This window comes from Rhinopithecus roxellana, chromosome 12, assembly GCF_007565055.1.
Source record: "Rhinopithecus roxellana isolate Shanxi Qingling chromosome 12, ASM756505v1, whole genome shotgun sequence".
NCBI lineage: Eukaryota > Metazoa > Chordata > Mammalia > Primates > Cercopithecidae > Rhinopithecus > Rhinopithecus roxellana.
In genome coordinates, this window is record NC_044560.1 from 83,753,036 (window position 1) to 83,777,890 (window position 24,855).

Sequence of the window (24,855 nt, forward strand, 5' to 3'; positions counted from 1 at the left end):
GTACCAGGCTTCTTTTTCCTTTTAAAAAGAGGGCTTTAATTAGTATTTTTCTTCACTTCTAGAAAATGTTCTGCCATTATCTCTTGAAATACTGCTTCTCTGCCATTCTCCTTCAGTCTCTTCATTTGGAATGTCTTTTCAACTGTTATCAAAATTTCCCAGTCTATTTCCATGTTTTTTTGTTTTTGAGACAGAATCTTGCTCTATTGCCCAGGCTGCAGTATAATGGCACAATCATAGTCACTACAGCTTCGATCTCAGCTCAAGTGATCCTCCCACTTCAGCCTCTCAAGTAGCTGGGATTACAGGTGCATGCCATGATGCCTAGCTAATTTTTTTGACTTTTAGTAGAGATGAGGTCTCACTATGTTGCCCACTCTGGTCTCAAATTCCTGAGCTCAAGTGATTCTCCTGCCTTGGCCTCACATAGTGCTGGGATTACAGGCATGAGCCACTGCATCCAGCACCCTCACCCCCTGCCATTTTTTTTTTTTTTTTTTTTTTTTGAGACGGAGTCTCACTCTGTTGCCCAGGCTGGAGTGCAGTGGTGTGATCTTGGCTCACTGCAACCTCTGCCCTGTAGGTTCAAGCAAGTCTCCTGCCTCAGCCTCCCGAGTACTGGGATTACAGGCATGCACCACCATGCCTGGCTAATTTTTGTATTTTTAGTAGAGACAGGGTTTCACCATGTTGGCCAGGCTGGTCTTGAACTCCTGACCTCAGGTGATCCACCCGCCTCAGCTTCCCAAAGTGCTGGGATTACAGGCGTGAGCCACCATGCCTGGCCCTAAAGTCATTTTTGTATATAGAAAAATATCAAGTGACTTTAAAGCAAGATCACTTTATTTATCCCAGCTTCCCATATCCCAAATTCTCTTAAGTTCTTGGAGAATAAAAACCATGCCTGTGTTCTTCACAGGTATAACCCCAGTGTCTAGACTAGTGTCTCGCACATAGGAAGAATTCAATACATATTTGCAAGACTCACTCCCTCACCTTATTCAGGTTTCTAACGTCATTTTAGTAGAGGGCTTCCCTAACCATCTCATTCAAATTGAAACCCCCCGTTTCCCGAAAACTTTCTCTACCCTGGCTTGCCTGCTTTGTTTCAGCTATCGCCATCTGACACACATAAAACTTATTATTTACTGTCTGTATTTCCTTGCTGGAATGTAAGCCCCATTAGGATAGGGACTTTTGTTTTGGCTTACTTTTGCATATCCAGTATCTAGAACAGTGCTTATCATATACCAGGGGCTCCATAAAGATCTGTAGATTAAATGTAAAAATGAATAAAATTTCAGGTACTCTACAAAGGCTGTAGATTCAAAGATGTTCATATGCTTTATTTAGTCATTTCTTTTTCTTTCTTCTCTTTTAAGATGGAGTCTCTTTGTTGCCCAGGCTGGAGTGCAGTGGTATGATCTCCACTCACTGCAATCTCCACCTCCTGGGTTCAAGTGATTCTCCTGCCTCAGCCTCCCGACTAGCTGGGACTACAGACACGCGCCACAATGCCTGGCTAATGTTTTTTCTTTTTTGAGTGGGAGTCTTGCATTGTCGCCCGGGCTGGAGTGCAATGGCACGATCTCGACTCACTGCGACCTCTGCCTCCCAGGTTCAAGCAATTGTCCTGCCTCAGCCTCCCGAGTAGCTGGGACTACAGGTGCATGCCACCACACCCAGCTAATTTTTATATTTTTAGTAGAGACGCAGTTTCACTATGATGGCTAGGCTAGTTTCGAACTCCTGACCTCGTGATTCGCCTGCCTCGGCCTCCCAAAGTGCTGAGTTACAGGTGTGAGCCACCATGCCTGGCCTAATTTTTTGTATTTTTTAGTAGAGACGGGGTTTTGCTGTGTTGGCTAGACTGGTCTCAAACTCCTGGCCTCCAGTAATCTGCCTACCTCAGCCTTCCAAAGCACTGGGATTACAGGTGTGAGCCACCATTGCCTGGCCCTATTTTTCTTTCTTTCTTTTCTTTTTTTGAGAGATGGGGACTTGCTATGTTGGCCAGGGTAGTCTTGAACTCTTGGCCTCAAGCAATTCTCCTAGCTTGCCCTCTCAAAGTGCTCAGATTATAGACATGAGCCACTCTGCCCAGCCTATATGCTTTATTTAAAGCCCTAAATGTATCAATAGTGAGGAATGGTAAAGAAAATTATATTAGATGCAGTAAAAAGAGAAATCTACTAGTAAGCAAGAGATCTGGGTTCACATCCTGATTCATTTACTTACTAGATATATAAACTTGGGAAAGTTAAATCCGAATTAATTTCCTTATCTGTGAAACAGGACAAAATAATGCTCATTTTAAAAAGTTGTTCTAAGGGTTTAAATGCAAAAGTGACTAATAGAGTGCTATGTACTTATACATGCATATCTGAGGTTTTAAAAATTTTTAAATGTGAAGACAATGAGGTAGCATGGGGGAATTACTTAAGAAAGAGTAAGTTAGGCCGGGCATGGTGGCTCACACCTGTAATCCCAGCACTTTGGGAGGCTGAGGCAGGCGGATCACAAAGTCAGGAGATCGAGACCATCCTGGCTAACATGGTGAAACCCCGTCTCTACTAAAAATACAAAAAAATTAACCGAGTGAGGTGGTGGGTGCCTGTAGTCCCAGCCACTCAGGAGGTTGAGGCAGGAGAATGGTGTAAAGTCGGGAGGCGGAGCTTGCACTGAGGTGAGATCACGCCACTGTACTCCAGCCTGGGCGACAGAGCAAGACTCGGTCTCAAAAAATATAAATAAAAATAAAAAAAAGAAAGAGGAAGTTAGGTCGGGGGCAATGGCTCATGCCTGTAATCCCAGCACTTTGAGAGACCGAGGCGGGAGGGTCACCTGAGGTTGGGAGTTCAGTACCAGCTTGACCAACATGGAGTAACCCTGTCTCTACTAAAAATACTAAATTAGTTGGGTGTGGTGGTGCATGCCTGTAATCCCAGCTACTTGGGAGGCTGAGGGAGGAGAATCACTTGAACCCAGAAGACGGAGGTTGCAGTGAGAAAAGACTGCACCATTGCACTCCAGCCTGGGCAACAAAAGCGAAACTCCATCAAAAAAAAAAAAAAAAAAAAAAGAAAGAAAGAGTAAGTTAAACATCAGAACATGAAATATCTATGCTAACATTCCAAATATGAACAAAACTCACAAAGATAAAAAGCAACAACAATTGTTGGGGTGGTGAAAAATAAGTGAAATATTTTTCTTTCACTTTTCTTTTCTTATTATTTGCTGAGGCTGGAAGAGAAAGGGAGGCTGAATTGTTCACAATGACTCTCCCATATGCTGTGAGTTCTGCAAGGCCAAGGACTTTGTTATGGTTATGTTTGTATTTCCAGCAAATACGACAGTATTTTTTTTTTTTTTTTTGAGACGGAGTCTTGCTCTGTTGCCCAGGCTGGAGTGCAGTGGCCGGATCTCAGCTCACTGCAAGCTCCGCCTCCCGGGTTCACGCCATTCTCCCGCCTCAGCCTCCCGAGCAGCTGGGACTACAGGCGCCTGCCACCTCGCCCGGCTAGTTTTTTGTATTTTTTAGTAGAGACGGGGTTTCACCATGTTAGCCAGGATGGTCTCGATCTCCTGACCTTGTGATCCGTCCGTCTCGGCCTCCCAAAGTGCTGGGATTACAGGCTTGAGCCACCGTGCCCGGCCAATACGACAGTATTAAGGCATTTACTAGTCAGTACACTTCTGATGGATGAATTACAAGGACAATGAGTATAAAGTTTTAAACGGTTCTTAATAGGTCACGCCAGACAGCTTCTAATTTAAATGTAAAGAATGCCTGGACTTCACAGGCCTGTAATTAGCTAGCAGCACCAGAGCCACAAGGAGGGTGGATGATCAAGCACTTACTTGCTGAGCTGGTAATCAGTGCCTTTGATGAACTTGAGCTTCTCCAAGGGCACACTAATGCTCTCCAGCATTGCTTTGATCACATTCTCATAGTAACTGACTCGGAGTTCTAGAAGTTCCCATGGAGCTTTCATGTTATCCAGGTATGCGTGAAGGTCCGCAAACAGAATTGTTACCTGGATCAGAGATAAGGGGCTACCAAAATGTGAATTTGTCCAATTACCTCCAACCTATCTCCTCCAGCCCCACCCTGTCCTTGTTAAGTCTCTCTTGGGTCTCCTTTGGGTCATTCCCCAAGGGCTTATAGCATTAGTTCTTACCTCACATCCTGCTTTCAAGAAGTCTGCAATCTTTGACATGGGCACAAAGTAAGCCACATGTGGTTTGCCCGTGGTTGCTGTTCCCCAGTAAATTTTAAGTTCCCGCTCCTTCAGTATCTCCTTCAACTTATCTTCCCCCAGAACCTCCTGTTGTGGAAGCAGAAGAGTTAGTTTAATGTCGGTGTCCCACCTTGCTCATCCTTTACCATGTAACAAGGAAAACAAAAGGATGTGTCACTGGAGATCCAGGCTCAGAGCCATCAAGGAGGTCCAGCCATGCTCTAAGTGTGGATATGATACCCTACCTTGTTTTAATCTGAATTGACTCTCCCTTCACTGAGAGAGCCAGACAAACTCCATTTTGGCTCCTTCACTTGCAGCCCCTTGCAGCCTCTTACCCACCCCCTTCCTCAAGGACTTAACTTGTGCAAGCTGACTCCCAGCACATCAAAGAACGCAATTAACTGATAAGATACTGTGGCAAGCTATATCGCAGTTCCCAGGAATTCACCCGGTGATAGTACCCTAAGCCCCCGCATTTGTGTCTGGTTGATGGTACCCAAAGCCTCCGCGTCTATCACCTTGTGATGGATTTAAAGCCCCTGCACCTGGAACTGTTTGTTTTCCCATAACCATTTTTTTTTTTAACTTTTTTTGCCTGTTTTACTCCTGTAAGATTACTTCAGCTAGGCTCCCCCTCCCCTTTCTAAACCAAAGTATAAACCATTTGTCTTTTTAACTTTTTTGCCTGTTTTACTTCTGTAAGATTACTTCAGCTAGGCTCCCCCTCCCCTTTCTAAACCAAAGTATAAAAGAAAATCTAGCCCCTTCCTCAGGGCCGAGAGAATTTTGAGCACTAGCCGTCTCTCAGTCGCTGGCTAATAAAGGACTCCTGAATTCATCTCAGAGTGTGGCGTTTCTATATAACTTGCTCAGTTACAACATGGAGAGCCAATGTAAAGTTGATGCTGCTGCTAGTATCACCCCCGATGCTGGGGAGTGGGGACATGCCCCTAACTGCGTCTTTGCCTGTAGCTACCTGTAAACCAAAACTAAACTCTAAGCCCCGCAACTGATGGAATGGACTCCACATTTTGGCCAACGGGATCCCAAATAAACCTAAAAAACTAGTTCAGGCCAACGCAGGAAGGAAGGGTCTGACTTGCCTCATTATACCCTTCTCCCTTTGGAGTATATTTATTCACTTATTATTATTTTTTTTTTTTTGAGACGGAGTCTTGCTCTGTCGCCCAGGTTGGAGTGCAGTGGCCGGATCTCAGCTCACTGCAAGCTCCGCCTCCCGGGTTCACGCCATTCTCCTGCCTCAGCCTCCCGAGTAGCTGGGACTACAGGCGACCGCCATCTCGCCCGGCTAATTTTTTTGTATTTTTAGTAGAGACGGGGTTTCACCGTGTTCACCAGGATGGTCTCGAACTCCTGACCTAGTGATCCGCCCGTCTCGGCCTCCCAAAGTGCTGGGATTACAGGCTTGAGCCACCGCGCCCGGCCCACTTATTTTTTTGAGACAAGATCTTGCTATGCTGCCCTGGCTGGAGTCCAGTTGTGCAAACACAGCCCACTGCAGCCTCGACCTCCAGGCTCAACAATCCTCCCACTTCAGCCTTCCCAGTAGCTTGGGGCTACCAGCGCATGTATGCCTGGCTAGTTTTTTTGGTTTAGTAGAGAAGTCTCACTATGTTGCCCAGGACACAAGTGATCCTCTGGCCTCAGTCTCCCAAAGTGCTGGGATTATAGGCATGTGCCACCCCACCTAGTGATCCTCTGGGGTTTAGGCACAACTGACCAGCATGAACATTAAAACACAGACAGTAAGATTGACAAAACAAACTCTCTGTAGCAATAAGATACCAAATTCCAACCTGATTCTGGTATAGCACCACAAGACAGATAGCAGACCCTAAAGGAAATCAAAGTATTTTACCCCAAAAGATATTTATTTGACATATTTTGAAATGACCCTGCAAAACTGTCTCTTGTGGGGGGAAATGTGCGTTCTGTAGAGAAATCTCCTGCCCATACTAAGTCTTTTCTGGAGAGTCTGACACCTTTTAAGGTCAGATAACAGACATTCACCATCAATTCTCTCTGAAGCCAGCTACCTGGAGGCTTCATCTACATGACAAGAACCCTGGCTTCAGCTGGGTACAGTGGCTCAGGCCTGTAATCCCAGCACTTTGGGAGGCCAAGGCAGGTGGATCACGAGGTCAGGAGTTCGAGACCAGCCTGGCCAACATGGCGAAACCCTGTCTCTACTAAACATACAAAAATTAGCAGAGCATGGTGGCAGGTGCTTGTAACCCCAGCTCCTCAGGAGGCTGAGACAGGAGAATCGCTTGAACCTGGAAGGCGGAGGTTGTAGTGAGCCAATATTGCACCATTGCACTCCAGCCTGGGCAACAAGAACAAGATTATGTCTCAAAAAAAAAAAAAAAAAAACCAACCATGGCTTCCACAACCCTCCTTATCTTAACTCAGCTGACTTCAACTCTTCAGGCAGAGTTGAACTCTTTCAATCAATTGCCAATCAGGAAATCTTTGAATCCACCTATAACCTAGAACTCCCACCCCCTTTCTGGGCAAACCAATGTATACCTTACTTGTATTGATTTATGTTTTTGCCTGTAACTTCTGTCTCCCCAAAATGTATAAAACGAAGCTGTAACCCAACCACCTTGGACACATGTTCTCAGAACTTACTGAGGCTGTGTCAGGTGCCATGGTCTTTAACCTTAGCAAAAGAAACCTCTAAATTCATTGAGACTTGTCTCAGATACTTTTTGTTTTTTTAAGATGGAGTCTCACTCTGTCGCCCAGGCTGGAGCGCAGTGCTGTGATCTCTGCTCACTGCAACCTCCGCCTCCGGGGTTCAAGTGATTCTTCTGCCTCAGCTTCCAGAGTAGCTGACGTTACAGGCGTGCACCACCACACTCAGCTAATTGTTTGTATTTTTAGTAGAGATGGGGTTTCACCATGTTGGTCAGGTTGGTCTCAACTTCTGACCTCAAATGATCCACCTGCCTCAGCCTCCCAAAGTGCTGGGATTATAGGTGTGAGCCACTACACCTGGCCTCAGATACTTTTTGGTTTACGTACCTCTAACTCACTCTCCTTCCTTTCATAGCCAATTTCTTGAAACAGTTGTCTCTTCTTTTGGTCTCCATTTCCTAATCTCCCATTCCAATTTGAATTCCATACCACATCATACCACTAAATTCCGTATCACATCACACATAAACTTGCTAAGATCACAGAGGACCTTCATGTTGCTAAATTCAATGAGTATTTTTTAGTCCTCACTCCCTCCCAGAAGCACTCTCCCCTTTTGGTCTCCTTTATTTTATTCTCTTAGTTTTTCTCTTCTCTGCCTGCTTAGATTTCTTTGCAACTGTTCTTATTTTTCCTAGTCAATAAATATTAGCAATCCTTGGGGCTCTGGTCTTTTATCTTCTTACTCTACAGTCTCCTTAACTGATCCCCTTCAGTTGCTTCAATTACCACTGTGAGCCAGTAACTCCCAAATCTCCTGCTCACGCCCATATACAGAACCATGTTCTTGTTATCAACCCAATCATTCAAACTCAACGTGTTCAAAATAAAACTCATGCTCTTGACTTCTTCACTCCCCAACCATCTTTTTCACTGATAGTTTCACTCCTAGTTCAGTAAATGGTACCATCATTTAGAGTTGTTCAAGGACTCCAAAACTGCTCTTCAGCCCTCCTATTTCTCTCTGCCTCTACATCACCACCCAAATCCAGGCCCCATCAGATCACACCAGGATTACTGTAACTTCTCCTAACAGGTCTCCCAAATCTACTCTTACTCCCTCCAATCCATGTTCTTTTTTTTTTATTTTTTTGAGACGGAGTCTTGCTCTGTCACCCAAGCTAGAGGGCAGTGATGCAATCTTGAGTCACTGCAACCTCTGCCCCCGGGTTCAAACGATTCTCCTGCCTCAGTCTCCCAAGTAGCTGGAATTACAGGTGCCCGCCACCATGCCCGAGAAATTTTTGTATTTTTAGTAGAGATGGGGTTTCACTATGTTGGCCAGGTTGGTCTTCAACTCCTGACCTCAAGTGATCTGCCCGCGTGGGCCTCCCAAACTGTTGGGATTACAGACATGAGCCACTGTGCCTGGCAACTCCAATCCATGTTCTAAAAGGTAGCCAGAGATAGACTTTAAAACTCAAAAACTTCTTTAAAACTCATTTTCCTTTTTACAAACCTTTAATGATTTCTTTTTGTCCTATGACAGCATTGAAAAAATTCTAAGAGGCCAGTATACCCCTGATAAGAGGCTGTAGTGTTTCCTCAAGTTACAGTTTTGGAGGCTATTAGAAACCATGATAGACTGCTAGTTTGAATCATGTATTACCAGGACTTGTTAAAATCCTGTGCTCCAAGTCTTTTGGTAGCTGATCCCGCATACTCAAGAGCATCCCGACTATGTGGACACTTGGAGGGTTCTCACCATCCAGGGAGATGTCACATTACTTAGCCTTTAAAACCTGAGTGAGGCCGGGTGCGGTGGCTCACGCCTGTAATCCCAGCACTTTGGGAAGCTGAGTTTGGCGGATAATTTGAGGTCAGGAATTTGAGACCAGCCTGGCCAACATGGTGAAACCCCGTCTCTACTAAAAATACAAAAATTAGCCCGGCGTGTTGGCACACGTCTGTAATCCCAGCTACTCAGGAGGCTGAGGCAGGAGAATCGCTTGAGCCCGGGAGGTAGAGGTTGCAGTGAGCTGAGATTGTGCCATTGCACTCCAGCCTGGGCAACAAGAGCGAAACTCCGTTTCAAAAAAAAAAAAAAAAAAAAAACCCAAAACAAAAAACCCAAATGAGTAAATTCTAATAGTTTTGTGTATTTTTAGTCTCCAACCAGCACTATTTTATGGAGAGAGAATAGGAAACAAAGAATCTAGCTAAGGGAAGCATGCAAAAACCTTTGGTTAAGACTAAGTTGTGAATGGAATAACCCAAATGTCCATCAACCGATGAATGGAAAAGCAAAATGTATACCCATACATCAGAGTATCATTCAACCATAAAAAGGAATGACGTTCGGCCGGGCGCGGTGGCTCACGCCTGTAATTCCAGCACTTTGGGAGGCCGAAGCGGGTGGATCACGAGGTCAGGAGATGGAGACCATCCTGGCTAACACGGTGAAACTCCGTCTATTAAAAATACAAAACGTTAGCCGGGCGTGGTGGCTGGCGCCTGTAGTCCCAGCTACTCGGGAGGCTGAGGCAGGAGAATGGCGTGGACCCCGGGAGGCGGAGCTTGCAGTGAGCTGAGATCGCGCCACTGCACTCCTGCCTGGGCGACAGAGCTAGACTCTGTCTCAAAAACAAAACAAAACAATAAAAGGAACGAGGTTCTATTAGGTGCAAATACATGCATGAACTTTGAAAACATTATGCTAAGTGCAAAAAGCCGCAACAAGACACACATTGTATGATTCTACTTACAGGAAATGCCCAGAATAGGCAAATACCTGGAGACAGAGAATAGATTAGTGTTTCCCTGAGGCTAGGAGTAGCGGGTAATAGGTAGCGTCTGCTAATGGGTGCAAGTTTTATTAGATTAGTGTGATGGTTGCACAACCTTGTGAACATACTAAAACCCACTGAATTGTACACTTTAAAAGGGTGAATTTTATAGTATGTGAATTACATCGCAAAAAAAAAAAAAAAAGAAAGAGCAGGCTGTGGCCCAACTGATGTATCACTGCTCTTTGAAGAAAGCACAATTTAAAATTGAACAGAATAAGGCCTGCAAGGCCCCCGTGACTTGGACCCTGCCTACCTCTCCTAAACAAATAAACAAATAAAATGTATAGCATGTAGAAATAATAACAGAAAAAAAAGGCAGAGCAAGGGATGGGGCAGTGCTGGTGCCAGAGAGTTTGTTATTTAAATAAAGTGGTAGGAAATCATGCCTCCCTGATAAGGTGACAATAGTCAGAAGCCTGAAAAAGTTAAGGGAATAAGCAATATAAATATTTAAGTGCTTCCGCATAACTTTGCTCACTCCACTCCAGCTAAATTAGCCACAATTTCTGTTCCCTCCATCTGAAATGCTCTCCCTCGTCATTCTTCCATTCTTCCTCTGGTTAACTTCTACTCCCGTAGTTCTTCGTAACAATCGTAACATATGAGGAGTGGGGTATCCATCACCTTCAAGGCGCAGTTTAGAGGTCACTTCCTCAGGGAAGGCTTCCTTCACTTTTTCCTTTTAAAGCTCCCAGTATAGCATCCTCCAGTACTTACTTGAACCGTAATGGGTCATTTTTAACGTCTGATCCCCTTCAGACAAGCTCTGGCAGGCCCTTGACGTATCCCCAGCGACTAAGCACCAGGTCTGGCACTTAATAGGGTGGTGGAGTGGGAGTCCTGGATTCAAAGATTGGCTCCAACACAAGGTAACTGGACGGAAGAGATGAGCCAGCTGTGCTTATGGAACCCAGGGAAGGGCTGCTTGATTGACTGACCGACCAGCAGTGAGATCTACAGCCTCTCTCAGAGCTGCCCCAGCGCCGAGACCCCGGCCCCACATACTTAGAACCCTGTAATGGGGCTCAAAATCACTGAACCTCGGGCTCCTAGTCCCCAACGGCGCATTTCCAACCCCCAGGCCTGACCTGCAGGTTCCGGGTGATAAGGTGCAGTTTCTCTTCAGGGCTGGGAGCGTCCCCCATGGCTCCGCTACCCCTGCTTCCCCTGCTCAGCCCGGCACCAGAGCCCCTTCCTGGGTCACCGTCGCCGCCGCGTGCCGGGAACTGTCACGCGAGTCCAGCCAGGTTGCATCAGCTGGGCTCGGCGCTCCGCTTGCTCGGCCTGGACCCCTTCCCGCCCGGCAGTAGCCGGAAAAAGTGAGGAGCAGCGGAGAGTCGAGCAGGTCGATGAGACGGGAAAAGGTGGAGCCGGCGGGCACGGTAGGCGGTGCGGAGGGCGGGGCTGAAGCGCCTGCGCGGGGCACAACCCTCCTAGAGGCGGGACGGTTTCCTGCCAATCACTGCTGGTTTGCCCTCCCCCTGGCGTTGGCCCGGCGGACTCGGGGTGGGGGAGGTCGGGGAGGGGGCGATAAAATGGCGCAGGGGGCGGAGTGAGGCGCAGTCGTTCGCCCAGGCTTTGGCCCGGCTTCCGGAGGTGAAGAGCGGGAGGGACGAGGGGGTCGGCGTTACCCGGCTTGGAGGGGGATGGGGGCGCCTGTTGCTTCTCCAGGGGGTTGCGCACGCCGTCCGCCCCTTGGAGGGATTGGGAGGCCCACGCCCTGCGGCGAGAAGCAGTCTAGCTCCTGAGGTGATGGCGAGGGAATGTCCCTGCCCCCCACCTCCAAGTCGGCGGGCGACAGATGCCCCTCACCCCGCTGAGGAAAAGGGGAGCTCCCTGGTCGTCTGAGAGTCGGGGAGCGCCGTCTGCAGTCCCTGCCCAGTGGGGGTGGGGGCCGCCTCTGTCCCGGCCGGCTCGGCGGGAGGCTGTTGCTGGCGGGAAGATAGCCGCGGGCTTTTCTGCCGCGTCTCGCGGGTAGGGGCAGGAAGTGGACGGCCCACTCCCCGGGGAGATCTGAGAACGGTGGTTCCCGGGAGAGGAGCGCAAAGCCCAGGCCTGCTGAGGGGCGGGTGTGCCCCTACTGGGGGAGGGGCGGGGAGAAAACTCTCGCTTCTCCCGCTTTCCGCCGGGAGGCGGGAATTCGCGGTGTCTCCGGAGGAGGGAGATGCAAAGGGCCTTCCTGGAGGGCGACACCGTCTCAGGCCGTTGCATTTGTGAGAGAGAGCCAAGGCAGTATCCTCCAAAGGTTGGGCCTAGGCCACCCTTTCTCCGGGTCCTCAAGGGCTGGAGGCGGCGTCACCAGTTACTTCTAGGGCAAGAGGGAAAGCAGCACCTCGGTGGGTCTTGGAAAGATCCTAGAAGTGGTTGAATTGCCCACCGCCTGCCCTAACCTGATCTCCAGTGTTTTGTGTATTTATTAGGGACTCCAAGCTCTAGCAGACCTGCCTGAAGTGTTTTAAAGCACATTTTCTTTTTTAAAAGAAACCTGTTGCTTCAGCTTAGCAAATCTGTTCTCTGTGCCCATGTGGGAGGAGAATCCTGGCACCCTCATCTAGTGAAATGTTACCTAAAGCAAAGATTTGCAGCCCTGGGTTGTTTTTTCCGTCCTGCGGTGTTTTTAGTTACTTCGAAGGAATTTGCAAAACTGTTACAGATAATTTGAGTTCATTTTGATTTTTTGTAAATGTTGTATGTATTTTATGGAGTGATAACAAAGCCTGCTGAGTGCGTTTTGTGCTGTGTGCTTCGCATGTATTGCATTTGGGAAAGGTTGGAAATCAAAGGCCAGGGGGAGGTCTTGTCCATTGGAAATAATCTCTGCCCTTGGCTGTACCTGTCAGACCCTGCTTGGTAATGGTCTTGACTTTAGAGCTTGAAAGAGGATGTGGGTTTGCATCTGGTGTTGCAGTTTTAGTGGCCTCAATAAAGTAAGGCTTTGTGCTCGAAGGCAGTAGGTTTTCTGAGGTGAAATAAAAATAGAAAGGGAACCAGTTTCTGAGGTTGCAACCAGGAGGTTCGAGAACAGAGAGAGGGGGTGGTAAACTGAAGTGTGAAGAAGGGGGTGGACAGGTGAGAGAGATGTGGAAGGACAGAATGGGGTCACAGAAAGGATGGGGTGTAGAGGAACTAAGAGATAGAATTAGGAGATCGGAAAAATATTCTTCCCTTAAAAATAAAGGGATATGGCCAGGCATGCTGGCTTACGCCTGTAATCCCAGCCCTTGGGGAGGCTGAGGCCGGAGGATTGCTTGAGGCCAGGAGTTCAAGACCAGACTGACCAACATAGCAAAACCCCATCTCTACTGAAAATACAAAAATTAGCTGAGCATGGTGGACGCCTGTAATCCCAGCTACTGGGAGGCTGACATATGAGAATCGCTTGAACCTAGGAGGCAGAGGTTGCAGTGAGCCCAGATCATGCCACTGCATTCCAGCCTGGGTGATTGAGTGAGACCCTGTCTCAAAAATTAAAAAAAAAAAAGGGGGGATCCCTATATTTTAAGTGGAGGTTACCAGACAAGTACCAAGAATGGTAGAGAAGTAAGCAAGCCATCTTTTGACAGAGAAGTAATAAGTAAGGCTGTCTTTGGAATTTCACTGAAGAACTTCAGTTTTATCTGAGGATTTCCCCCCTTGCACATTCATTAAATACCAGGTTTTTTTGGTATAGAACTTTTAGATTTATAGGACTTTCATAAACATCCTCTTTTTTCTCATGATAATCTGTTTGAAGTTAACAGTATTTACCCCCTTTTTAGATGCGTGTTCTCATCTGTGTTGAGGTTCAGAGATTTGAAGTGAATTGCTGAGGTCCAGTACCTCTGTAAAGGATAGTTCAGTGAACATTAATTTGCATAATTTGCCTAATATTTCAGATGTCTATCTAGTCTGGTCTTTAGTGACAATATGATTGAATGCTGGATTAAACTACATGAGAGTAGAGTATATTAGATAATTTCAGGCAGGGTCTAGGGGAAGTTCCCTACCAGTTTAGCACTCTTTTTTCCTACCGTTCCTATGCTTTTTTTTTGAGATGGAGTCTCCCTCTGTCACCCAGGCAGGAGTGCAGTGGCGCAATCTCAGCTCACTGCAACCTCTGTCTTCCGTGTTGCAGCGATTCTGCTGCCTCAGCCTCCCAAGTAGCTGGGATTACAGACGTGCACCACACGCCTGGCCAATTTTTGTATTTTTAGTAGAGACGGGGTTTCACCGTATTGGCCAGGCTGGTCTCGAACTCCTGACCTCAGGTTATCTGCCCACCTCGGCCTCCCAAAGTGCTAGGATTACAGGCGTGAGCCTCCACACCTGGCCTTATGCTTCTCTTAAGACACCAGGGGTCAGGGCAATGATGGTTGGTGGTGGGGTGAAATAATAACTGTGGCCACCAGTTATTTGTCTCTTTATTTATTTATTTATTTATTTATTTATTTATTTATTTATTTATTTTTGAGCCGGAGTCTTGCTCTGCCGCCCAGGCTGGAGTGCAGTGGCCGGATCTCAGCTCACTGCAAGCTCCGCCTCCTGGGTTCCCGCCATTCTCCTGCCTCAGCCTCCCCAGTAGCTGGGACTACAGGCGCCCGCCACCTCGCCCGGCTAGTTTTTTGTATTTTTTAGTAGAGATGGGGTTTCACTGTGTTAGCCAGGGTGATCTCGATCTCCTGACTTCGTGATCCGCCCGTCTCGGCCTCCCAAAGTGCTGGGATTACAGGCTTGAGCCACCGCACCTGGCCGGTTGTCTCTTATGTCATGCCTCTAGTGTGCTAAATTTATGTTCATGATCTCATTTAATTCTTGCCACAACCCTATCAGGTAGGAACTGTGATATTTGAGGACATTTGATACATCACAGAGTGTAATCATTGTATCTTTCCCATTGACTTCATAATTTTAAAATGTTTTTATTGTTTCAAGCATATCAAAAAGTATAGTGGCTGGGTATGGTGGCTCAATGCCTGTAATCCCAGCACTTTGGAAAACCTATGCGGAAGAATTGCTTGACTCCAGGAGTTCCACACCAGCCCGGGCAACATAATAAGACTATGTCTCTACAAAAAATAAAAATAAAAAATTAGCCGGGTGATAGTGGCATGCACCTGTAGTCCCAGCAGCCCCATGGTTTAAGGCTGCAGTGAGCTATGATCACGCGGCTGTTTTCCGCCTGAGCAACAAACCTGAGACCCTGTGTCAAAAAAATAACAATAATTTAATAGTATAAAAGTAACATAATAGTGAACATTATTATACCTACCATACTGCTTTATCTTAGGTTGCCATCTTTGTTTCAGGTCTTTTCTTGCTATTTTTTTTTCCCTTATTTATTTATTGTCATGTAGCCTAAGATGAGATATTGTTTTCTTAAGAAATAAAATGTTGGTGGAGCATGGTGGTTCACGCCTGTAATCCCAGCACTTTGGAAGGCTGAGGCGGGTGGATCACAAGGTCAGGAGATCAAGACCATCCTGAACTCTGGCCATTCATGTGTATTATAATAATTTTGTGATATATGTATCCATACATAATACCATACATAATACGTGGTATTGTGATTTTTTTGTTGTTGTTGTTTTTTGAGACTGACTCTTGCTGTGTTGCCCAGGCTGTAGTGCAGTGGCGTGATCTGGGCTCACTACACCCTCCGCCTCCCGGGTTCAAGCAGTTCCCCTGCCTCAGCCTCCGGGGTAGCTGGGATTATAGGCCAAGCCCAGCTATTTTTTGTATTTTTAGCAGAGATGGGGTTTCACCATGTTGGTCCAGATGGTCTCAAACTCCTGACCTCGTGATCCACCCCACTTGGCCTCCCAAAATGCTAGGATTACAGGTGTGAACCACCACGCCTGGCCTGTTTCTTTTTTCTTTTCTTTTTTTTTTTTGAGATAGAGTTTCACTCTGTCACCCAGGCTGGAGTGTAGTGGTGTGATCTTTGCCCACTTCAACCTCCGCCTCTTGGGTTTCAGCGATTCTCCTGCCTCAGCCTTCTGAATAGCTGGGACTACAGGCCCATGCCACCATGCCCAGCTAAATTTTCTTTGTATTTTTAGTAGAAATGGGGTTCCGCCATGTTGGTCAGGCTGGTCTCGAACTCCTGGCCTCAAGTGATTCGCCCAACTTAGCCTCCCAAAGTGCTGGGATTACAGGTGTAAGCCATCTTGCATATTGTTTCTTTAATAAAGTAATTGCAGGGGAAAAGATCTGAAATCTTTAGATTAAAATACACATAAGACATTATCAGCCAGTCACATTGTATGGACCTTATTTGGATACTGATTATTTTTTAGCCTTAAAAAAAAATGACATAAGATAATTGGAAATCTGAACTGTATGTTTTATGATAAGGGATTCTTGTTATTTACAGATGATACAATGCCTGGGATTTGCTTCAAAATAATCTGGTAAAGGTGGAAAGTGGATGGGGCAAGATTAGCTATGAGTTGATAGTCGTTGGGGTTGAGTGATGGGTATGTGGGGTTCATTATACTATTGTGTTATGTATATGTTTTACATTCTTCATAATAAATAGTTTTGAAAATGAGGAAATGGCTGGGTGCGGTGGCTCACGCCTGTAATCCCAGCACTTTGGGAGGCCGACGCAGGCGGATCACGAGGTCAGGAGATCGAGACCATCCTGGCTAACGCGGTGAAACCCCGTCTCTACTAAAAATACAAAAATTAGCCAGGCGAGGTGGCGGGCGCCTGCAGTCCCAGCTACTCGGGAGGCTGAGGCAGGAGAATGACGTGAACCCAGGAGGTGGAGCTTGCAGTGAGCCGAGATCACACCACGGCACTCCAGCCTGGGCGACAGAGCGAGACTCCGTCTCAAAAAAAAAAAAAAAAAAAAAAAGAGGAAATAACATCAGAAAGAAAATGATTTGTAAAAATTAAAATTATCTCCTCCTCTCTCTATATACCATATATATGGTGTTGTTTTATATGCTTTTGTTCCCAGATCTGTTGGAACATAAGCTCAGAAAAGCCCATCTTTTTGCTTCTGGATGTAGGAATTGTCGTGTAGGAATTGATTATTGCAATGGTTATGAAGGATATTGGTCCTATTAAGGTGGCTTAAAATATTTTTTTCAAGAGACCAAAAACCCTCTTTAGTCTTTACTCTTGCACAGTTTGTTATAGATTGTACTGAATTTGGAAGGCCTGAGTTTGGATTCTAGCTCTGCCATTTGCTGACCAATCCTGTGCAAGTCTGTCACAGACATAGTGGGAAAAACATTGCATTTGGAATTAGACCTGGGTTTCAATCCTTGTTCTAACATTATTAGCTATGTGTACTTGGTTAACTTACTTCATACTTCTGAATTTTAATTTCCCAAGAGGGAAAATCTGTTGAACTCTCCATTTGGCCAACCAAGGGCTTGAACTAGACATTTTGTAAGGAGTCAGAATTGGGGGCAGTGGCTCAGAAAGGGCATCTAAGAAATGTTGCTGCTTAACCCCAGTGCCTGTGATACCTGTGCCTGACAACCATAAACTTTCTTAAGTCAAAGAACGTTTTCCAAAAGTAAACTTTTTTTCTGCTTCCTAAAGAAATAAAATAAATAAAATAACTCAGTCACTAATGCAGAGAAATTACTTTTCATAGAGGCAGCTGCTTCAACACCTATAACTCTCACAATTGCTGGAATACAGTATTGGTAAAGTAAAATAAGTTTTAGCAGCTCTGAATTTAAATACAACGGAAAATGATTTCTTTGATAAGATTAATTTTACAGAGTTGTGTTGAGAGGTTAAAGAGTTATAGAATGTGTCTCAGAGCACCTGGTTTACAATAGGTATTTAATATTTATTTTTCTCCTATTTCATTTCTTTTTTATTTTTTTATTTTTGAGACGGAGTCTCGCTCTGTCGCCCGGGCTGGAGTGCAGTGGCCGGATCTCCGCTCACTGCAAGCTCCGCCTCCTGGGTTTACGCCATACTCCTGCCTCAGCCTCCGGAGTAGCTGGGACTACAGGCGCCCGCCACCTCGCCCGGCTAGATTTTTGTATTTTTTTAGTAGAGACGGGGTTTCACCGTGTTAGCCAGGATGGTCTCGATCTCCTGACCTCGTGATCCGCCCGTCTCGGCCTCCCAAAGTGCTGGGATTACAGACTTGAGCCACTGCGCCCGGCCTCCTATTTCATTTCTAATATGAGTACGTTTAACTAGGTCCCTTCTAGTTCTAAAATTCTGTAAACCCTCCCTTCTCTTTCTCTAGTACTTTACTGTCCGTACCATTTTATATTATCTCATATTGGTGCTTAATTTTAAGTGTTATTTCCCTAGCAAGATTATACATTACATATTATACATTATGAGAGTGGGAGCTATATCTTGATTTCTTGGAAATCATAAAGAGACATATCACGCAGCTTGTGCCGTGTGATGATTGTACCTCAAAAAATATCTTCTAAAAGAATGCGTGAACTAGGCTGGGTGCGGTGGCTCACGCCTATAATCGCAAGTACTTTGGGAGGCCGAGCCGGTGGATCACAAGGTCAGGAGATCGAGACCGTCTCTACTAAAAATACAATAAATTAGCTGGGTGTGTTGGCGAGCGCCTGTAGTCCCAGCTACTTGGGAGGCTGAGGCAGGAGAATGGCTTGAACTCGGGAGGCGGAGCTTGCAGTGAGCCGAGATTGTGCCACTGCACTCTAGCCTGGGCAACAGAGCGAGGCTCCATCTCAGAAAAAAAAAAAAAAAAAATGCATGAACTAAAGTTAAAACTCGGTGTGGCATGGAGGGTCAAGGAGTACGGGAAATTTTTACAGTTAACAAGGCTACAGTACTTTTCCAAATTACTGAGTTCAGTATTTAAGCATTTCTTATACTTCTCAGATATGTGAAATACTAGCATTTTATCACCTTTCCCATCTGGAAAATAATTATAGATTAGGTCTATCATTAGCTGTTTAAAAAACTAGGTTTTAATTGTACAACTAACTATTCAAGTAGAAAAGTAAAATGATACAAAGTCTGACCTTGACCTATCTTTATGGTCCCTGCAAGTTATAGTAGTCATCAATTTTTGTTTGTATCTTTTTTTCACCTTTCTTTTGAGACAGGGCCTTGCTGTGTCACCCTGGCTGGAGTGCAGCAGCACAATGACTGCTGTCTGCAGCCTCAACCGCCCATCCTCAAGTGATCCTCTCACCTCAGCCCCATGAGTAGCTGAAACTACAGGCGTGTGCCCCCATGCCCTGCCGATTTTTCTGTTTTTTTTTTTTTGTAGAGACAGCATTTCACCTTGTTGCCCAGGCTTGTGTTTGTATCTTTAATGACTTTTTTTTTTTTTTGGCGTTTTTTCTATATATGTATTTAAAGAATTGTGTGTGTGTGATCATGATTAATTTTTAGATTTTGGTGGAACCTTAGACATTGCCTAGCACCCCTTTTCCATCCCTTTCCCGTTTTGTAAATGAAGAAACAAGTCTAAATGGTCAAGTGGCATACCCAAGTTATTGGAGCTGGCTAGTGATACAACCAGGACTACACCCCCAGGTCTTTGGACTCCCACGCCAGTATTCATCCTACTAAAGTAGATGATAGTCTTAAAAAAGTACAAATTGTTGGGAGGAACAAAACTAGTTCTCTGAGTTGCATAATTTTTTTTTCTTTGAAGATTTTTTTCTTTGGTGTTCTTGACTCAGAAAATCCAACTTTCTGGTATTACAAAAAAATCAAGATTAAAATTAATACATCGAGCACCTTAAAGCATAATACAGTTGACTTTGTAATTAGCAGAGTTGAAAGTGATGAGAAGATCCTCTAATTTTCTTTTTGCCTGCAGGAAGGTGGGAGTCAATCATTTTGACAAGTCTCCTGAAAGGAACAGCTAGCAGGAACTGAAACCTTTTTCCATTTGGTCTCGTGGCAAAGGCAGAGACTGCTCCAGCAGCTCCACACAGTATGGAAGACAGTTATTTACCTTCTTGTGTTCTCGAATTTTGTTTTATTTCAAAAGTAATACATATTTGTTTTGTGTTAAAGTGTAAACTGAATATTCATACATTTTACATAATATACATTTATTTTGTTTGTATGTTGTAGATATCATTCCATGATAGTACATACAGGTCTACTTCATTGTGTTTTTAAATAATTGAAAAGTACTCCATAGCACAAACGTACCATGATTTACTGAACAGTTCTCTTGGTAATGGACATTTGGGTTGCCTCCAGGATTTGGCTACTTTGAACATCCATGTATGTATATATGAAGGACCGATTTCTAGAAGTAAAATTGCCAGGTCAAATGGTATAGTCAAATTACTCTTCACAAAATACCATACTGACTTACGCTTTTACTGATAGTGTGTGAATGCTTGTTTCTCCACATCCTCACCAATCCAGATTATCATGGCATCTTAATTATTGCCATTTTGATAGGCAAAAAGTATCTCATTGTTCTAACATGTATTTCCATGTTTCTGCTAAGGTTAAATATCTTAAAATTATTTCTTGGCCAGGCGCAGTGGCTCAAGCCTGTAATCCCAGCACTTTCGGAGGCCAAGACGGGCAGATCAGGAGGTCAGGAGATCGAGACCATCCTGGCTAACCTGGTGAAACCCCGTCTCTACTAAAAAATACAAAAAACTAGCCGGGCGAGGTGGCGGGCGCCTGTAGTCCCAGCTACTCGGGAGGCTGAGGCGTGAGAATGGCGTAAACCCGGGAGGCGGAGCTTGCAGTGAGCTGAGATCCGGCCACTGCACTCCAGCCTGGGCGACAGAGCGAGACTCCGTCTCAAAAAAAAAAAAAAAATTATTTCTTATGCTACAAGGCATAGTGCAAAGATTTTGAAATACTAGAATATTACCCACATATAGTGGACTGGAGTTGGTATAAGGTTATTTTCTCTTCCTCAGTGAAACTGTCTTATTTCTCCAGAAATGATGTGCTCACGGGTGCCCTCTGAACAGTCTTCTGGTACCTCTCTGTTGCCTAAAGACAGTGCCCCATTTTCTTGGGGTTCCTTGGATGAGGATGGATTGGATGACTCCTTGCTGGAGCTGTCAGAGGGAGAAGAAGATGATGGTGATGTAAATTACACAGAGGAAGAGATTGATGCACTGTTGAAGGAAGATGACCCATCATATGAGCAGTCTTCTGGGGAAGATGATGGTGGGCATGTTGAGAAGGGAGAAAGAGGGAGTCAAATTCTACTTGATAGCCCCAAAGAGAAAAATTCATCGTACAGCTTGGGACCAGTAGCTGAGACCCCTGACCTCTTCAAACTACCTCAGCTAAGTACATCAAGTGGTCATGGACCAACTCCTACTAAACCGTTAAACAGACGCTCTGTACTAGAAAAGAATCTTATAAAAGTAACTGTTGCACCATTTAATCCAACAGTTTGTGATGCTTTGCTTGATAAGGATGAGACTGATTCATCCAAAGATACTGAAAAACTCTCTTCCCTTGGAGAAGAGATGAGAGAAGATGGTCTTAGCCCAAATGAAAGCAAACTTTGTACTGAATCTGAAGGGGTCAGCCCCAATAACTCTGCCTGGGATAGGCCCCAGCTCTCTTCTTCAAACAATAACTTTCAACAAGCTGTCTCTGATAAAAATATACCTGACAGTGAGAACCCTACGTCTGTGTTCTCTCAGATCTCAGACCATTCAGAGACTCCTTCTAGTATGGAGTCATCCTGCAGAAGTGGTGGTTCACACAAGTCAAGCTGTGATATGAGATCTCCGGTTGTTTCCAGCTCATCGAACAAAGTAAGTACATTTTATTCAAGGTGAAGAGGAAAATAAAATTATTTTTATTCAGATGTATAGCAGAGTTTCCATATACCCGCTCTCTCCACACATACACACCTTCCCCTGCTGTGGGCATCCTACTCCACAGTGGTACATTTGTTATAATCTGGCAGAGCTTTGTATTCAGACAAATTGGGGTTTTAATCCTGACTAGCACTGTGACCCTGGGCTAATTATTTAGCCTCTATGTTTCCCCACATTTCTTATCTAAATTGCAGTAAATAATACTTCATAGTATAATAAAGATTAATGAAATAATGTATTTATATCACCTGGTACATAGTATTAAATTACCCTCTGTTGAATAATTACTAAGATGGTAATTCTATTATTTTTCCTGTCTTTGGGTTTCAGCCTATGTCTCAATCTTTATTGCCATGCTATATATTAAGATACAGCACTATCTCTGAGTCAGCCATGAAAGAGCTGAAAAATCTTGGGCAATTTACCTAACTTTTTTGAACCTGATTCCCTATCTGCCAGATGAGTGTAATAATCCCTGCCACATAGCGTTTCTTTTTTTTTTTTTTTTTTTTGAGATAGAGTCTCACTCTGTCCCTCAGGTTGCAGTGCAGTGGCACGATCTCAGCTCACTGCAACTTCCGCCTCCCGGATTCAAGCAATTCTCCTTTCTCAGCCTCTCGAGTAGCTGGGATTACAGATGTGCACCACCATGCCCAACTAATTTTTGTATTTTAGTAGAGACTGGGTTTCACCATATTGGCCAGGGTGGTCTCAAACTCCTGACCTCAGGTAATCCACCCGCCTTGGCCTCCCAAAGTTTTGGGATTATAGGCGTGAGCCACTGCACCTGGCCAGGATTTCTTTTTTCTTTTTCTTTTTCTTTTTTTTTTTTAAGATTACAGTTGTTTTTAAAGCACTGCTGTCATATGTGGTACACAGTAGTGTTCACGAATATGCTTTTGTAGCCTTTGGTTAAAAAATATTTCCATAAATAGCCTTGTTTTCAGTGGTTTTCTTGTAACTGAGAATCACCTTTCCTTTTGCGTTCCTTTTCCTCAAAAAAGCAGGATATTCTTAACAAGGATTTTGGGAAGATGAAAGGCCATGAGAGAAGACTAGGCAAAGTCATTCCTGTTCTACAAACCAAGACCAGGTAATGTAAAGTATAATTAAATATTCTGACTTCTTTTGGTTCTCTTCAATTTCTTTCTTCCCCTCCTGTTTCCTCTTGGTGTAGGGAAAAAAACCCTGCTCCAGGAGTAAGCAAACTTGAAGTTCCAGCACTACCAACTATGTGACTTTTGGCAAGTCAGTTAATCTCTTACCTCAGTGTTTATGTATAAAATAAGGCTAATGATGCCTTCTCTGCTGCTTTACAGGGTTATTTTGAAAGCAAAATAGACATATTAGTGAAAACACTACAAATGTAAGATATCTTCTATGCATGGGGCAGCCTGATCACATATATGATAAGAGGTTAGAATAATTTTAACCAAAATGTTAAAATACAACTAGTAGAAAATCATTTTGTCATCTCTCCTAAGTTGCATACAACTGCCCTTGAAAAAAAATTCTAGTAGGGGTTGCAAATTTGTGTCACCTTTTCAATTTTTTCTCTTGTTGCCAGGAGATGGCAGTGTCTCTACATGGTCCTTTTTTGAGACGGAGTCTCGCTCTGTCGCTGGGGCTGGAGTGCTGTGGCTGGATCTTAGCTCACTGCAAGCTCCGCCTCCTGGGTTCATGCCATTCTCTTATCTCAGCCTCCCAGGTAGCTGGGACTACAGGCGCCGCCACGTCGCCCGGCTAGTTTTTTGTAGTTTTTAGTAGAGACGGGGTTTCACCGTGTTAGCCAGGATGGTCTCGATCTCCTGACCTCGTGATCCACCCGTCTCGGCCTCCCAAAGTGCTGGGATTACAGGCTTGAGCCACCGCGCCCGGCCTGAGAAGCTTTTTTTTAAATGTTGAATCAGATTAGCTTCCTTACAGTGAGATTTTAAAAAATTCTTTTGATTATACATTTTATATTTATTTTGCTTATACATTTATTATATTTATTTTGCTTAAAAAATTTAATTAGGCCGGGCGCAGTGACTCACACCTGTAATCCCAGTACTTTGGGAGGCTGAGGTGGGCCAATTGCTAGAATTCAGGAGTTCAGTACCAATCTGGGCAACATGGCGAGACCCTGCCTCTACTAAAAATAAAAAAAAATACCCAGGTGTGGTGGCGTACACCTGTGGTCCCAGCTACTAGGGAGACCGAGGTGGGAAGATTGCTTGAGCCCAGGGGACAGAGGTTGCCGTGAGCCGAGATCATGCCACTGCACACCAGCCTGGGAGACAGACCTTATATAAAAAATAAAATAAATATTTAAATTGTTACAAATAAGGCTAAAGTTTCCTTTGACTAAGACCCTGAATCTCAGTTTCCTGTTTTTTTATTTTGTTTGCATAATTGAGAGAAATCTTGTGAATTGTTTACAATGTAAGTGATATCAAAAACTCACAACTCAGGCTACTTGGGACAGTAATGAATTTGCAATCTCAATATTCTCATCTGCTGACTCTTCAGTACAGTCAGTCAGTATGAGTATGGGCCAGAAATTGCTTTCACCAAGGTCACCGTTGCTGGTTGCCAGATATAGTGATTCTTTTCAGTCTTTATCCCATTTAACTTTTCAATTTCACTCTAGAAAGTTAGCTATTTTCTGACTAACCTGGAGTTACTCAACAAATACTTTCTTTCTCTAGGGACTAGGTAATCTTCACCTTTCTATTCCTTGTTAGCAGGAGGTTGTATCTATTTCCTTCAAGCTGGAATGCAGTGGTGTGATCATAGCTCACAGCAGCCTTGAACTCGTGAACTCAAGTCATCCTCCCTCCTCGGCCTCCTGAATAGCTAGGACTATAGGCACATGCAGCCATGTCCAGCTCATTTAAAAAAAAAAATTTATTGGATTTCGCTGTGTTGCCCTGGCCCGTCTCAAATTCCTGGCCTCAAGCAGTCCTCCTGCCTGAGACTCCCAGAGTGCTGGGATTACATGTGTGAGCCACCACACACAGCTTCTCTTCTTTTTTCTCGATTCTATACTCCATTTTATTTAATTTTTTTTGGCTAATACTGTTCTCTGCCTCTTGATCATAAAGATAATTTTGCCTCTGAAACTTAGTTCTAATCGATCAGCAGTATATCACTTCTCTCTACAAAGCTCTGTATTCCTGTTTCTAATGGGCTGTTTTTCTTTTTTCTGGTTTGCTTTATTCAAGGACTAATGTTCCGACGTTTTCACAATCAAATCTAGAACAGCAGAAGCAGCTTTATCTCAGGAGTGTCATTGCTCATATAGAAGACCCAGAGGACACTAACCAAGGTAACATGGTAACC

At 44.6% G+C, this 24,855-nt stretch overlaps 2 protein-coding genes across 6 annotated transcripts in view; one reads left to right on the forward strand and one right to left on the reverse strand.

Moving 5' to 3' along the window:
* YARS1 (tyrosyl-tRNA synthetase 1) overlaps nt 1-11,810 on the reverse strand; it is a 45,481-nt gene extending 33,671 nt beyond the window's left edge. The window contains exons 1-3 of the mRNA XM_010354221.1: nt 10,846-11,810; nt 4,182-4,328; nt 3,862-4,037 (exon numbers count right to left, since the gene is read on the reverse strand). Coding sequence (XP_010352523.1) covers nt 3,862-4,037; nt 4,182-4,328; nt 10,846-10,902 — 380 coding nt within the window. The 5' untranslated portion in view covers nt 10,903-11,810. The remainder of the gene's footprint in view (nt 1-3,861; nt 4,038-4,181; nt 4,329-10,845) is intronic.
* Nucleotides 11,219-24,855, forward strand: part of S100PBP (S100P binding protein) — a 44,129-nt gene continuing 30,492 nt past the window's right edge. For 2 of the 5 annotated variants that reach the window (XR_004052226.1, XM_030913446.1), the window contains exons 1-5: nt 11,255-11,353; nt 19,533-19,649; nt 20,630-21,465; nt 22,536-22,624; nt 24,738-24,841. Coding sequence is in view for 4 of the 5 variants with exons in the window: in XM_030913446.1 (XP_030769306.1) it covers nt 20,632-21,465; nt 22,536-22,624; nt 24,738-24,841 (1,027 nt within the window). In the remaining variant the exon portion in view is untranslated. The other 3 variants (XM_010354210.2, XM_030913445.1, XM_030913444.1) reach the window with 3 other exon arrangements.